The sequence below is a fragment of the Cinclus cinclus genome, chromosome 4, assembly GCF_963662255.1.
Source record: "Cinclus cinclus chromosome 4, bCinCin1.1, whole genome shotgun sequence".
In the NCBI taxonomy this organism is placed as follows: Eukaryota; Metazoa; Chordata; class Aves; order Passeriformes; family Cinclidae; genus Cinclus; species Cinclus cinclus.
Window position 1 is genome coordinate 25,660,461 of NC_085049.1, and position 14,513 is coordinate 25,674,973.

Consider the following 14,513-nt stretch of genomic DNA (forward strand, 5'->3'; position numbering starts at 1 on the left):
AACCAAGCCAGAAGCTGTTACAGAGTGAGACTTGTTCAGCACTGTTATTCCATGATCTCTGGTATCTCCCCAAACTTCTGATTTGCACTGGTCACTCTGCTGGAGTCCAAGGTGCTCCGTGGTGCTGGATTACAGGTTTCTAATAAATACCTTGAACTTTCGGAGAGTTCAGGTCTTGGAACTGAGCTTTGTTTTAGGGTTGGGCATCCCCTCCTGTACAAACATGCCCAGCTGTGCTGGAGGAGAGTGGTTGTTGTTTTTCCTTTTGGCAGACAAGGATTCTGGCATTGAAGTTTTTAATTGCAGGAATTATATTAGCAGTTCCCAGTGCTCTAGGGGCGTGTGTGTGAATGTGTGCAGGAGGAGCTAATTAGATGTGTATAAATAATGGGCTTGGGAGCTTTTAATCCTAGATATATTGTTCCATCCTTGCTATCATCTCTTACAGTGGAGCTGTGGAAAGTTAGAAAAGCATGAAGTTACACAAGAGCTACTTCTTCCCAATACAACTTTGAAACAACGGTGAGGTTACTTTTCTGTCATAAAAACATGTTTGAATTTATTCAGTGTTTTAATAAAAACATCTTAAAATATTATTAATTTTTAAATATTTTTGAAGGTTTATTTTAATTAGATCTGTAGGTTGAGGGAACTGAAACAGTTAAGCAGTCTATTTTTTCTCTATTACAGACTTTCAAAATGTCAGGTGATCCTGCTTCCCTGTGCTTTCCTTCCCTTCTATGCCTTACTGTATTTCATGTCAAATAAGGGCCTTTCTGTGTTCAAACTTTCAGGATATTCATAGATCACAAAACTTCCTTCAGCAACCATGTGCCTCAATAATGCTGTTCTTTCTTAATGAAAACTAATATCCTAGTGGAAGACTTCAGGTTTTGAGAGAGTTTGTAGGGTAGAACTGGCTTTCCAGAAGGGTATGTAAACCTGACTGGCTTAAACATGTGGCAGACACTTTGGAGAGGGGCAGTTCAGCTCTTGCTGATGGTGATGGTATTTCTACATTATTGTTGTTGTCGTGGGATTTAGCCACACCTAAGTTTTCTTCGGACTTGTTGACTTGGATCGTGGCCCCACTGGTGCTGTGTGCTAACCCATCCACTGCTGATCCTGTGCCTACAAAGAAAGTTTTGTAGCCCCTTGCTTCAATTAGACTGCTCTGGATACCCAAACCAGGTGATTTATAGGTGTATTCATACTGAACTGCTGTAATTGCAGTGTAAACTTTCTTGTAAATTTCTCTTAAAAGTTATCTTCTTCTCCATTTTAATGTGTTATAGCCCCGTCTGCTAAAGGCAGCCCACTATTGGTAAGGTCAGTAATAAACCACAGTTTATTGCTGTATCTAGAGAAACAAGCATTTTTCATTGTTCTGTATAATAAAAAAATATTGTTTCGCACTTAGAATACCTGTAGAAAATAACTCCAGTCTCAGTACCTTGTTATCCCACAGAAATCCATGTAGGTTTGCAGCAGCTGCAGTTCTAGCCCAGCTGGGTATCAGACATCTCTTGATGCAAGCATGTCTTAATTTTCTGAGTGCTAAGATTTGTCTTCATCTCATGGACTGCATCTCCCTCAGCTGCAAAGCCAGCACTTTCTGCTCATTTTGCTGATGGGGTGAGGGGTGGGATATTGCCCCCTCCTACATATACCCAGAGGCTTGGCCATGGAATGGAGAGTCCCTTCTGTCCCTAGACCTTTCTCTCTTACTGGGGAAGCAGTGGAAAGAAGATACTTTCTTCTCCTCTGGCCTTTTTTTTTTTTTCCCCCCAGTTTCTCTCCTCTTCCTGCTGCAGGAGAAAGAGGAGATTGTAGGGCTGAGCCCAGTTCTGTTTAAGGCTCTGTTCCTGCAGAGGCCACAGCTCTGGCTTGCTGCTGATCTGCTGCCTCCTTCTGCCTTGCTGGTGAAACCCTCCAACCCTTCAGCATCAGCTATGAACGTATTATCCTGACCTGTGTAGTCCTCCAGCCCACCCCAGCGTTGTTTCCATTCCCCTAGTACCAATGTCTTTGCCTTGTGAGCTCCTCTGAGCCCCAGGCACAGCTCAGCCCCTGCTTCATCGAGTTTTTTTGCCTTGGGTGATGCTGGAAGCTGCAGGGCACCAGGACTGAAACTATCTTTCTGCAAGGGGTGGTGAGCAGGTGCCAGCTGTGCAAGATGAGGATGGAGAAGACAACATCTCTACCCTGAAGAACAATCTGTAGGCTTTCTGAAGAAAGGAATGAGTAACAAAAGAGCTGATTCCTGTGTCCTGGCTACTAAATAGCTTCTGTGCTGCAGAGCAAAGCTGGCACAAAGCAGGACATATGGCTCCCCAGCCAAGCAATGGCATGGGCAGCATATGGTTCCTTAAACCTGCACTGTAGTAGTAGTAGTAGTAGTAGTAGTAGTAGTAGTAGTAGTAGTAGTAGTAGTAGTGGGGTTTTTGGGATTTGTTTGCTTGCTACTCACCAGTGCAGCATTCAGACGAGAAAGGCCCTCTCTTGGAGCTGAGAGCACACAGCTTTTGTCATTCATCTCTTGGCACTGGGACTTTGGTGTTGAAAAAGCAAGACAAAATCAACAGCACTGTGCTCCCTGGCTGAAAATAAAAAAGAATAAAAAAACTTTGCTTACTCCAGTGTTACTGAAATCCCTGGGGCTGTGCTTTCCCAAGGGATGTGAGGAAGAGAAGTTGTTGAGAGAAAGTGTGGGAAGCGCAGCACTGAGAAAAAAAATGCCCAGTCTGTGTGTGCCTCTTCTTCACCCTGACATCAAGGAGTGGCTCTGGAGCTGGGCAATCAGCACAGGCTGTGTCCTGGAGCACGGACAGGGTGGTCCTGAGGGAATGAGCATCCCAGCAGAACCACACTGCCTGGCAGTGCCTTGTCCTGTAAGGTCTGTGGCAGCTCTGGCTGTCTGTGGGGTAGCACGCTCCACAGTCATCAAACATCAGAGGTCATTGTTTGAGACGAGCAAACACTTTTCAGAGTGGTTTGCCCGTGAAGCACTTGTCCCTTTTCAAAGCTGGGAACTAATGTAAAATTTGAAGTCCGTGTTTTGAACCCACATCGAATATTTCAGCAATGTCAAAGGTAGAACGTGCATTTTTAATAGTGATTAAAGTCTCAGATTCCCAGTTGCGCTAACTAAACAAAGACTGTTGGCAAAGCTCCAGTGTGAGGCAAAGGGCTTCTGTTTAGGAGAAGATTAAGAAGTCCACAAGTTTTTGAAGAGAAAAAGTAAAAATCCGAGGGAAAGCTGGCCTACAATTTATCATTTTTCACTTTTTCCCTATTTTTCACTCATTAAAATGCAGTCCCATTCTATTATGGGACTATCTATCTATGGCAGAAAAAAGATTCCCTAACCAAGTTGCATTTTACCCTGCTTCCTTTTTAAAATGCCAGGAGAGGTGAGATGGCAAATCATGTTGTGGCAGTGGTGGTACTGGCAGCCTCAGGTTCTCAGAGATCATAAGTCTTTGAAAAACAAAAGTATCCTCACACACAGACATGAGCTTCAGCTATCACAGTCTGGTTTTTCATGTTACTCCTGAAATGTGAATCTCGACACAGCACAATCAGAGGCATATAGAAGGGGAAGGATGCAACATATGCACAGACTTTCATGTGTAACAGTTAATGCTGCAAAATTACAAGGCTTTGGATTTTTTGTTGTTTTCTAGAGACACATATTAAAACACCATTCACGCTAAATATATTTTATTAATTTATGGACTTTTTATGGGTGGTGCCCTCTGCTTCTGCTTTGTACGGTGTCAATTCTGAAAGTGTGCATCTGGAAACCCTAATACCTGAAGGTCCAAAATCTAGAGCCAAATCCTTTCAAATCTGGAGGCTTGTGAATTTGACCCTTGGATGCAGCTAAAATGGGATCTAAACGTGGTCCAATGCTCTCAGTCCTGTACCAGGACTCAGGTGGGTTTTAAGGTATTTTTAAGAGCTACCTTTTGGCCTGTCACCCAACAGAGCCCCTTTTGTAGTCTGTGTGGCCACAGTATGTCAGTAACATGTTGCTGGGGAATGTGAGGCATTTCCTTGCTTGCATTAGCAGTCTTGGAGTCAGGGATGAATATCTCATTTGTTTTTCTAAGCAGTGAACCCAAGCAAAACAAGTGAGAAAATAATGTATTGGTTCTCAGGCTCTCTGAGGTGAAAAGTTGAAGACTGTTAAACAGTTAACCAGTAAAGCAGGAAGAGCCTGAAGTGGTCTGTGGGGGGTGGTTTTTGTTTTGTTGTTTTTGTTATTTTTTTACAAGACTTTGCTTGACCTTGGATTACTTGTGAGAAAAGAGTGAAAGTGAGTCTGAAGAGGGTGTGCAGACAGGTATTAGCATCAGACTGCTGCTGTGCAGGTAAGGAGGTGCACTGAGCCCACAAAACAACATCACCTGTCAGTGTAAAACCTGGGTTTTTAAATTTCCTTCCAATTGCAGCAACAACAACAACAACAAAAGAGCTCCTGGAGGAGGGTAGCAGAGATAAGCAACCAGAGTGATTTCAGTGCTGAGATCCAAATAAAGTGTTTGTGTTGTAATTGGATATTAATCTAAGCCCTAAACCTTGACTCAGAGACTTGGGGTGTTTACATAAGCTGTCGACTGCGACTGCGTATGCATCTCTGTCAAAGGATCTCAAGGATGCTTATCTTGTCAGACTGAGCTTTTGATTTACGACCAGAGCGTTTAACAAATTTTAAGGCAAAGTGTAGAATGCAACTCAGCTGGTTTGTAGTAAAAGTTGTGTGATTTGAGGTAAGATTTTCCCAGGTATAAACATTTATATTTTGGAAGGACTTCTGTGTTTTGTGCTGTCAAAGCACTTTAAAGTAATTTCTAGAGCTTGATACCTTTTATCTCGAGACACTTCTTACATACTATGGGATGGGCTTTTATCCTCAATATGTTTCCATTCATTTTTATCAGTTAAAGGAAGTAAATAGCATTTGTTGTATAATAAAGAAATAATGAAATTCACAGAACAAAGAAAGGATCTAGACTTAGGGAACAAAGGGACATTTGTTGGTTTTTTTGTAGCTCTGTGTAATAGGAGAGCAGTATTGCTTTGATGTCATTGACTACAGCTCGGCAAATTCAAAAAGAACTTTATTTATAAAAATAAACAGACATTATCAGTTTAAAATAAGCCTTTACCAACATTTGGGCTGTTTTTATCCATAATAATGTTATGGATACACCTGGCGCCACATGGTGACCTTGAGTAAGGGGGACAATGTCTGAATTACTTGGCCAAAAGCGTATCTGGGACCTTGCTAGATTCCCATCCCTGCCTCAAACTAAGATATTTCTCTATATTATTCCTATTGAGGTATTTCCAGCATTTCCTAATTTGGCTTTTTAAATTTAATTTTTTATTTTCTTTCAAAACACCAGAGCAATGTATTCAACTAGGATCCATTTTCTTTTTTAGCTTCTTCTTCCAGGCCTGGAAGGAATGAAATGGAGTCGTCATTTACATTAGAAGAAATGTTAACGACTCCAAGTGTAAATTACCCGAATATATTCATTAGTAAGTGTTAAACTGCTGCTGACTGGTGGCACTGTAGTTGAGCATCTTCAAAACATCCCTTGAGAAACTGTGCCAGGGATTTGGATTGAATTCATTTGAAACTGTTTGCAATTGTGATTGAAATGTATTTTGTAAATAAGTCTCTGTGTGTTTGTGTCTATCTTCTGGCCTGCCAGAAAAAGCAGAAATATATGTGTCTGAAATGGCATTTGTCTTCATGAAATAGAGCTTTATCTTGTAAAAGTTAATTGCAAAGGATATGTTGTTTTAGTATAGTGAGGCAAGAGAGATTAATTCAGAAGTTGCTTTTGACCTCTCATGCAGTCATCTGGTACATGTAGGACTGAGAATGCTGGACATGGATTTTGACAGCATGTAGGGTCTTACTTTTGCTGTGGAACAGGTTCTTTCACTCCACTCTCCCCAGAAAAGATGACTGCAACTTCTGAGCTTTTTCATTTTACTTTTGTGGTAGGCTGCTCTGGGGTGACAGCCAGCTCTTGGGGGCCCTCTTTTACTCTCAACAGCTCTCAGAAACAAACCCTAATCAAGGTTTTTAATTTCTGTGTTTTAGAATTTCTTGGCTTAAAGGGTTTTATGTGTGAATGGAAGAGCTGGGAAATTTAAGTCATCCCTCTTATTGCATCATGTCATAAAAATAATCTGTGGCTGATGCTTTATTTCCTAGTGCTGAGCATTTGCAGCCCATGTGCACAAAAAGGAAGGCAAGTGGGACAAAAGGCCAGCCCTCCTGTCCTCCCTGCAGTGACATCCAGGGCACTGTGTGTCCTCTGGGCCTTCAGACCTGCCAGCAGGCAGCTGATTCCCTTTAACTCCGAGAACCTCTGGGCTTTAAAGTGTGGTGTGTTTTGCAGGTGGAGATCCAGAATGAGACCACCCCCAAAATAACAAAAAAACGGCCTCGAAGATGTTCTCCCTGGATGCCTCTGTGTGTGCTGTTTGATCTAGGAAAGAGGCATTCTCTGGGTGGGAAAACTATCATTTCCTACATATGTAAAATGCTTAAGCACATTTTTGTCCTTCTTTTTTTTAGGTCTGCCATCTTAATTAAATATCAGATTTTGAAATCCATACCCAGGCAGCTTTCCTGTTTGCATCCAACAGACTGCAGTTCTATTCACAGAGCCCCTTGCTGATTTTTTTTTTTCCGGCTTTCCTTGTGTTTATTTGCAGGGCAGCATTTTGTTTTCTCTGTAAGCCATTTGGAATACGTCTTCACCAGTGCTGTAGCCAGAGGGTTTGTATGTCATTCAAAAATAAAAATAAAAAATCTCCACCTACTGAAAAGTGAACAGCACAGCCCTAGCAACCGGCTGGTGCATTTGAACCAGGGGAAGGGACATTAAATAAGTAAGACCACATTCTGTCTTCTCTGTTGCAGCCAGAGATGCGGTAGAAATGCCAGCTAGTGATAAGATTAATCATAAATGATAATGGAGAGAGCTGCATTTGTATTTTATTTTTGGGTTTTTTAATGGTGGGTTGTAAATATAGGCTTGACGACGCGATGCTTGTTCTCGTTAGCATGAGCAAGGTATTCAGCTGGGAGCTCTAAAAGGGGAATCTGCCTCTGTACAGACGGCCCCCCACACCCCCCTGGCACTGGTTGTGCACACAAGAAGGTAAGTGTTGTCATTTTCTTGGAAAGCAAGAGAAAACTTATTTTAAATTGTCTGTCAGGCAAGGCAGTGTCAGTACTACTTTCCTCTCAGGTGTGTTACCAGTGACATTGTGCCAGGGGTGGATTTCATGCATCTGCCTCTCTGTCTCCTGTGTGCATCCTGATATCTCATTCATCTGCCATGCCATAGATCCATCTCTGTTAAAATGATGATTTTTTTTCCCCTTCCTGCTTTTGTGGATGAAGGGAATTTAAACTGTTTGTCATCTGCTATGCATTGTTTTCCTAAGGAGCTCCTTTGTACTTCTCCTGGCTGGATTTTTGTTCATGTTACCTGTGTTACTTTCCCTTAATCACCAAGGAAAAAAACCCCAGAGCCTTGAGTTTTCTCTTAGGTTTTATTTGTATTAGACCAAAGCCATAAAGAGGAAATAGTGGAACATACATACTGGAAAAGCTCTGTTGTGTCAGTGGCCAGCTGAGGCTTCTCTCAAAGTTTGTGAAGTCTGCCCTTCAGGAGGCACAGGGATTAATCTGCTGGTGTTTTATTGTTGTCCCCCTTCCTATAGTCCACAGAGGGCTGTTGACTGCTGATTTGTGTTTTCTTTGGCTCCCTCTGCACCTTCCCTTTCCTATTCCTCCTGGGGTTTGTTGTCTTTTCTGGTTCCATGCAGGTTGGTCGTTTGCTCCCCTTGTGTATGAGGTCCTATTTGCCCTCTGCCTAGTCCCTCCCCACATGCTGCTGATAGTTCTGTAAAGTCTAAAAACAATTCTACACCTTTTCTAGGGAAGAATACTTCCAATATTATTTTTCTGTCACAGCAATTTTGCTTCCTGACTGTTGGATGTGCTGCACTGTGCTGGGAAGGTGGCCAGAGCAGGATGTGCTGTTCCAGGCTAGTTTTCAATGATCACTTTTAAGACTAAATAACCAGGGAAATTGGATTTTGTTGCATCATCCCCAGCTGTTCAGCTTGGGGGCTTTTTGTTCTTTTTGATTTCACCTCTCCAAGTTTCTCAGCTGTGGGCTTGGTCAGGCTGCTAACATGTGCTCTGTGAGTGGTGGAAGAGTTTTTGGAGGTCTGTGTGTTTGCAGGGTCTTGCTTCAGTAAGTTTTATTTTAAAATCTCTCCCTACTGCTCTTAGCAGTGCAGCTCCTTTGGGAGTAGCAGTGGAGGAAGCTCTGTGGAACCAACATATCTTTCCTTGGAGGCAGAGCCAGGTAACCTGGAAGTCTCTTGGATGCTGTTGGTACCACTGTCTGCTCCCATCTGTAGAGCTGTCTTAGGGATTTCTGACAATCATGCACAAGCCCCTTCTTTAGGAAAGCAAGGAGTGCTTTTTGCAAACATGAAGTGGTGGTTGTTCCTGGATGAAATGCAAGGATAGTGATTTTTCTGTGCCTACAAGCCATGGCTATATTGTGCAAGTATAAATTAGCAGTTCCTTGTCCCTAGTTCATGCATTTCCTAGCCAGAAAGTGAGAATCAAGAGGTGTGCTGGACAAATGTGGTTAAGGGAGCACTCTGTTCCTTTGTGTATTTTTAGCCTACACAGGCTTTTCCTGCTAGCCTCCAGGACTGTATTTAATGCTTGATCATGAGCTGCACTGAGCTCGCTGATGCTGAGGTGGGAAGGCACTACTGGAGCTCTCCAGCCCAGCCCCTGCCCAGGACAGGCTTTGCCGTGTAGGGTCCAGTTGGGCTATGAGTAGCTCCAAGGCTGGAGACCCCAAAAAGGCAACCCTTTCTATTATTTGCCATCCTCATAGTAAAAAAGCTTTCAAGAATTATTTCCTTTTTATTTAGGCTTTTTTTTAAATCCCTCTTTTTAATTCTAAGGTGAACTTCTCTATGTTTTCATATATGCCCATTGCCTCTTGCCATGCCACTGGGCACCTCAGCTCTGTACTCTTAACTCGCCCCATGTTTATGCATTTTGAAAAGCTCATGTGCACTTCTGATTCCCAATCACTGATTGGCTTCTGTGGTTTTGTGGTTGCTTTGTGCTGTTGGTCTTTTTCCATTTAGAGCTGTGAGGAGTCAGTGTTTTGCTTGGGGCTGTAGAAGCCCCGGGCTTTCTCATGTGTTCTTTGCCCTTTGAGGGAAATCCACAGGAGGTTGTTCACACCCTGCCTTCACAGACACCCACCCATATTTGAACAGGACCTGATATCCGAGCCCGGAAATCTTAGGCAGATTTAAAAAAAAAAAAAAATAGAGAGAGAGAGACTGTTGTCCAAGTGAATGTGTGTGCAAAAGCTGCATTTTCTGCTCATTTGCATCAGATGTGGGGGCACCAAATCAGTTGTCTTTTAGGATCTGCATATTCTGGGAGGTCTTATATTGATTGAAGCTGAATGTTTACATTGTGTTTAAAACTGGGAGCTTCCTCCTTGAAGTCTGAAAGTTTTCAGTTACTGTGCTACTGCTTTTTTTGAGATTTGCAGCATCTTCAGGTATCTTCATATCTTACAGGTATTTTGACTGTTTAAAGTTCTCTTGGTTTTTCTGACTCTGACAACTACATAATAAAACCAGGCATTTGCCAAAAGCGCAGCAGTCTTTGTGCCTTTGTTCAAAGGTTACCTTAGGGCTTGGACCTACTTCATGTAATAAAAATGTTGTTGTGGAAGATGAAATGTTTGTTGGCATTTTAAGGATAACATTTCAGCAAAGCTGGCTGGTAGCCTCCAATAAGAGCTCCGTCCCAGCTGGGTCAGACCAATAAGGTGACTTGTAGGAGGGAAAAATCAGTTTATAATGGGGATTTTTGTTTAGATTTGTTTTTTAGTAGACTCTTTTCCAGGACTTATGCCAGAGATACCGTGAACTACTTTCTTAATTGCTCATGTTGGGGCAAATGTCAATGCTGGTGCGGCCTAATACAAAAACCAAATGGCAGGGTATGCAAAGGTTAAAGCGAGTTTTCCTTCCTGGTGTTTGTTTAGCTTTGTTCCCTGGCTGTGTTTATAGCAGAAGCAGTCTCGTGTATTAGATTAAAGCCAAGGCAATCTGAGCGGTGTTGGTGCTTTGTGTGTCCGTTGTGCTGGGCTGGAGGGATTGGGAATGCCTCTGACCCCTGAAGCTCCACTTCAGCCAAGTTCCTAAGCACCTGCTTAAATTAATTTGTAGCCCAGCAGGATTTCTGGTCTATTTGTTCACCTACGGGGGCAGCAGGTTTGCAGGTTTGCTTTTCCAGACTGCTGGAAATACTCCTTTGGGCACCACTTCTGGCTTGTTGAAGTTTGAGAGTGAAGTGAGATTGCATTGTTATGATGTGAATCTGCTAAACTCAGAGCCAGGATAATCCACGTATGCACACTACATCCAGTGAGCCATGGGCATCTGAGAGATCCTGCCTGTAGGCAGACAGTTTCATGCCTGGAACTTCTGGATTGTCAGATATCCAAAAATCTCAGACTAGTGGTCAGACTTCTCTTTTTCTGTTTTTGGGAGAGAAAATTACAGCAAATACACATATAGTTTGTTGCTGAGTAGCAGCTCCCTTTTAGTGATAGAAGATCTGTGTCTCTGTGAGCTTCCTGGAAATTCCATGTGGGATTTCTGAGGTGTTTTGTGAGATGCCCTGTCAGTGGTATAGACCTGTGGGCAGAGCAAGGCCATGGGCCACTAGGAGCTGGGTCATGAAGTTGGTGCTTTGATTCCTCAATCTCAGTCCATGCCTTGTAGTGAATACCTCTAGGTTTTATTGTGGTCAGCAAATTGCCCCAATCTTCTTTTTGACCTGATAGCAGTGATGCCTGAATTCAGAGAATAAGCAGTGAAATTAAATTCTCTTTTGCAGATTAAATTGGTGGCTTGAGGCTCTGGACCAACTCACACCATCGGCGTTTTGCTGCTCCTTATGGTGTAGCTGGTGATTGTTCCTGTGAAGAGAGAAGATGATGAGTGATGCAAGTGACATGCTTGCTGCGGCCCTGGAGCAGATGGATGGCATTATAGCAGGTAAACACCTGGGGCAGCTGTTTATTTTGCTTTTTGTGTCCTCCTTTCTCCCACCAGGAGGACAGAGTTCCAGACAGAGAAGGGAGTATACTGGGAATTGCTTTCAGTGCCTTCTATTATAGCTTAGAGTTAACAAATAACCAGAGTGGAGGAATTGCACAGACTCTTAACAGGCTGCATGGATTGGGTTTTCTCCTCCCCTCTCTCAAAGGGCTGCTGGAAGTGGCTGAGTGATGCAGGTCAGCTCCTGCATGGAGCACCAGGAGAGTCAAGGACAATAGTGGCGACTCTGAACTTCCCTCAACTCAGAAGAGTTAAAACATTAATTGAATTTATTTTTATTTATTTTTTTTTCCCAAAATTTGAATGCTTTGGGTCCAGACATTTGGTTTGGAACTGCCTTGAACATTTTGATTTTTTATAAGTACCTGTAAATTGTAAGTTTCCTAGAGGGAGGCATTACAAAGAATACAACCTCTGCTTTTAAGCTGAGTCTAGTAAGTTAGAAAATAATATAAATACCCAACACATAGGAGGGAAAGATTAAGAAGTCAATAGTCAAAAATATCCTCACAAGTATAGCAACACAGTTATAAATTTTTTTAGTACTTCCACTTAAGCAATTTTCCTCAGAGAAAAAATAATCATACAGTGTGTGCTTTGTTTGAACAATGACTCTTCTCTGCCTAAAAGATACTAAGGACATATAGCAGGAGCACATGGAAAGGGGATTCAGTTTGATCATGATGATTTCTAAAAATACATGTAAGCTGTGACTTCAATAATTTCCATAAGTAGACACTGGTATTTGGATCTGATAATGTATTTGCGTTTCCAAGAGCCCAAGTTGGTTATGGCAGGATGAGGTTTAATATAAAAACAAAATGTGATGTTGGGAAGATTTAAGTCACCACAGACTTAATTTACCCATGTCTGTGAATAGATCTATAAAGAAATATAACAAAGGGATATCAGCTCCTGTGCTGTTGAGGTTATTTTTCTCATTATTGTTTTCAGTGGGAATTTAGCAGAATACTTGGATTTTTGTGGCTTGCCAGATGGGGTGAATGAAAGTTCATGGAAGTGCATATATGGCATATCCTTGGAGTTTCTAAAACTTGACAGCACAAATGAATGTCTGTCATGAGCACATCTCGTTGTGCCGAGGTATTACAGAATTAAGGTCACAAATCAGTGTACTGGAATTAGCTAGGTTGACTTAAACCACCCTTAATCCTAAATTCATACTTTCCTTTCTTATTTAATATATAGCAACTTCTAATGTAGGTCAAATATGCATCCTGTGAGTTTATGCAAATGAGAGATTTTTCTCTTTATTAACATGCAACTGTCAGTGCTACTGTGTCAAATGGCTGGGTTTAAAATTTATTCCCGTGCAGAAGCGATTTGGTCTTTTAATTTATCTTCATCTTTTTTATTATTTTAAAAAATTTCCAGTGCCTTGGAGCAGCGTAACATATTCCTGCATGGAAAATGCAAGGCATGGTTTCCTCTGGACACCATCACTGGAATGTGACTTGGATCATTCACTGCCTGCAGGGTGACTCAGGGCATTGGCAGAGGATATTCCATCCCTGGCAGCACCCTCTGCCTTGGGCATTCATCCCGGGTAGCAGGAGCCCAGCCCACACCTCCACCCCACCGGCAGATTGTGGCATTCCCATTCCCTGAGGACCAGCCCACCTTGTTCCTGCTGGAGCTTCCCTCCCCAAGCACCAGTGCTGAGTTTGGTTGGGGTAAACCCTGCCAGGAGCAATTCCCAGCCTTTCCCAGCCTCGAGGTGCACCCAACCCTCGTGCCGTGCCTGACCCCATGCGATTTTGCTCCCTGCAGGTTCCAAGGCGCTGGAATACTCCAATGGCATCTTTGACTGCCAGTCCCCCACCTCCCCATTCATGGGGGGCCTGCGGGCACTGCACCTCGTGGAGGACTTGCGGGGCTTGCTGGAGATGATGGAAGCAGATGAGAGGGAGGGGCTGCGCTGCCAGGTCCCGGACTCCACGGCCGAGGCTCTCATCGAATGGCTCCAAAGTCAAATGGTACAGTCTCACCTTGTTTTACCTCTACCAGGCTCATTTTGGGTGTTGACTAGACTGGCTCTGTTTCACACAGCTGTTTATAAAGCTTAGAGTGGGTATCACAGAAGAGATTTTGTTTTGGAGATACAGCTGTGGAGTCTTAGAAAAGCTGTTGCTCAGATGCCTCATGCAGTGGGTTGGCCTTTGCTGTCATTGGTGTACCACTGGACCTCACTCTAGGGAGCAAACAATACTTGGTAACTGCAGTTTCATCTCAGAGTGCTGGGGAAAGACTTTTTTTTTTTAAGAATCAGATGCTTAGGTGGAGGAAAAGAAGTTGTTTGAATACTTTTCAGTAAAAAGCATTTTTGGCAGCATTTCTTCTATGGAGATCAGTGTTATTACTGAGCTTCCTTACCTGATTTATAACTTAAGGGAGCGGTGTAAACTGCATCCCTTCAATCTGGATACCAAACCAAACTTTTATTTTCTGTGTTTGTGAATTGGACAGTTTTTGTCACCTTACTTTAAAAAGACACAGTAATATAATTAACAAGGTAGTTCTATCCCCAGGACTCGGTTTTCCCAAAAAAAATCAAGGATTATCCAAGTGTAGGTTACCTGAAGACTGCCCAGAGAAATAAAATGTTATACTTACCAAAAGGTGAGTTAAAACAGCATCATTTTTGAAGAATCTGCTGGGTTTGCCTCCAGATGCCCTGTGATCGATGACTTCCAGGCAGGGCCAAGGAAGAGTCCTTGTGCTCATGGTGTGTCGCAGGGTTTGTATTGTGGAAGTTCAATTGTGTGCAGGTTTTGGGGAAGCTCCAGCAGTGGAAGTCAGGAGTTTCTCGCAGAGGCCACACTTCAGTTTTTAAGCCAGCCTCACCACAGCTGTCACAGTGACAGTGGTGGGTGGGCACTTCCGTATATTCTGTCAAATCCACCCTGTAGCTGCAGCCGGGTCCTGCTGTGTCACACACTGGGCATTGGCCAAGGTGACACTGTGCTGCTGAAATTGGGGTGCCAGCCCTGGTGAAGGCTGGGGCTGCTGCAGGACTGTGGTGGCTCCATGTTCTGTGTGCCCCATGTGCCGCTGCTTTTGGGACAGGTGACCACCATCGCCTGCTCCCTTCCCAGGATGGGTATTGCACTCCCTGGGGAGGACTCAGTCTCCCTGGAGTCATGGCTGATCTTGCAGAAAGCATTTTTATCTCGACAAATGGATTGATCTCAGCACTTAGTTGCAGCCCAGAGGACTGTGTGGTGCAGGGATGTGTTTGCTGTGGCTGGCGCTGGGCAGCCCTTTGTGCC

The 14,513-nt window shown here is 43.2% G+C and overlaps 1 protein-coding gene across 3 annotated transcripts in view; it reads left to right on the forward strand.

Annotated features, from left to right (window-relative positions):
- The first annotated feature begins 11,096 nt into the window (after positions 1–11,096).
- Positions 11,097–14,513, forward strand: part of PPFIBP1 (PPFIA binding protein 1) — a 45,171-nt gene continuing 41,754 nt past the window's right edge. For all 3 annotated transcript variants that reach the window (XM_062490947.1, XM_062490948.1, XM_062490949.1), the window contains exons 1-2: positions 11,097–11,160; positions 13,015–13,220. In XM_062490947.1, the coding sequence (XP_062346931.1) occupies positions 11,097–11,160; positions 13,015–13,220 (270 nt within the window). The remainder of the gene's footprint in view (positions 11,161–13,014; positions 13,221–14,513) is intronic.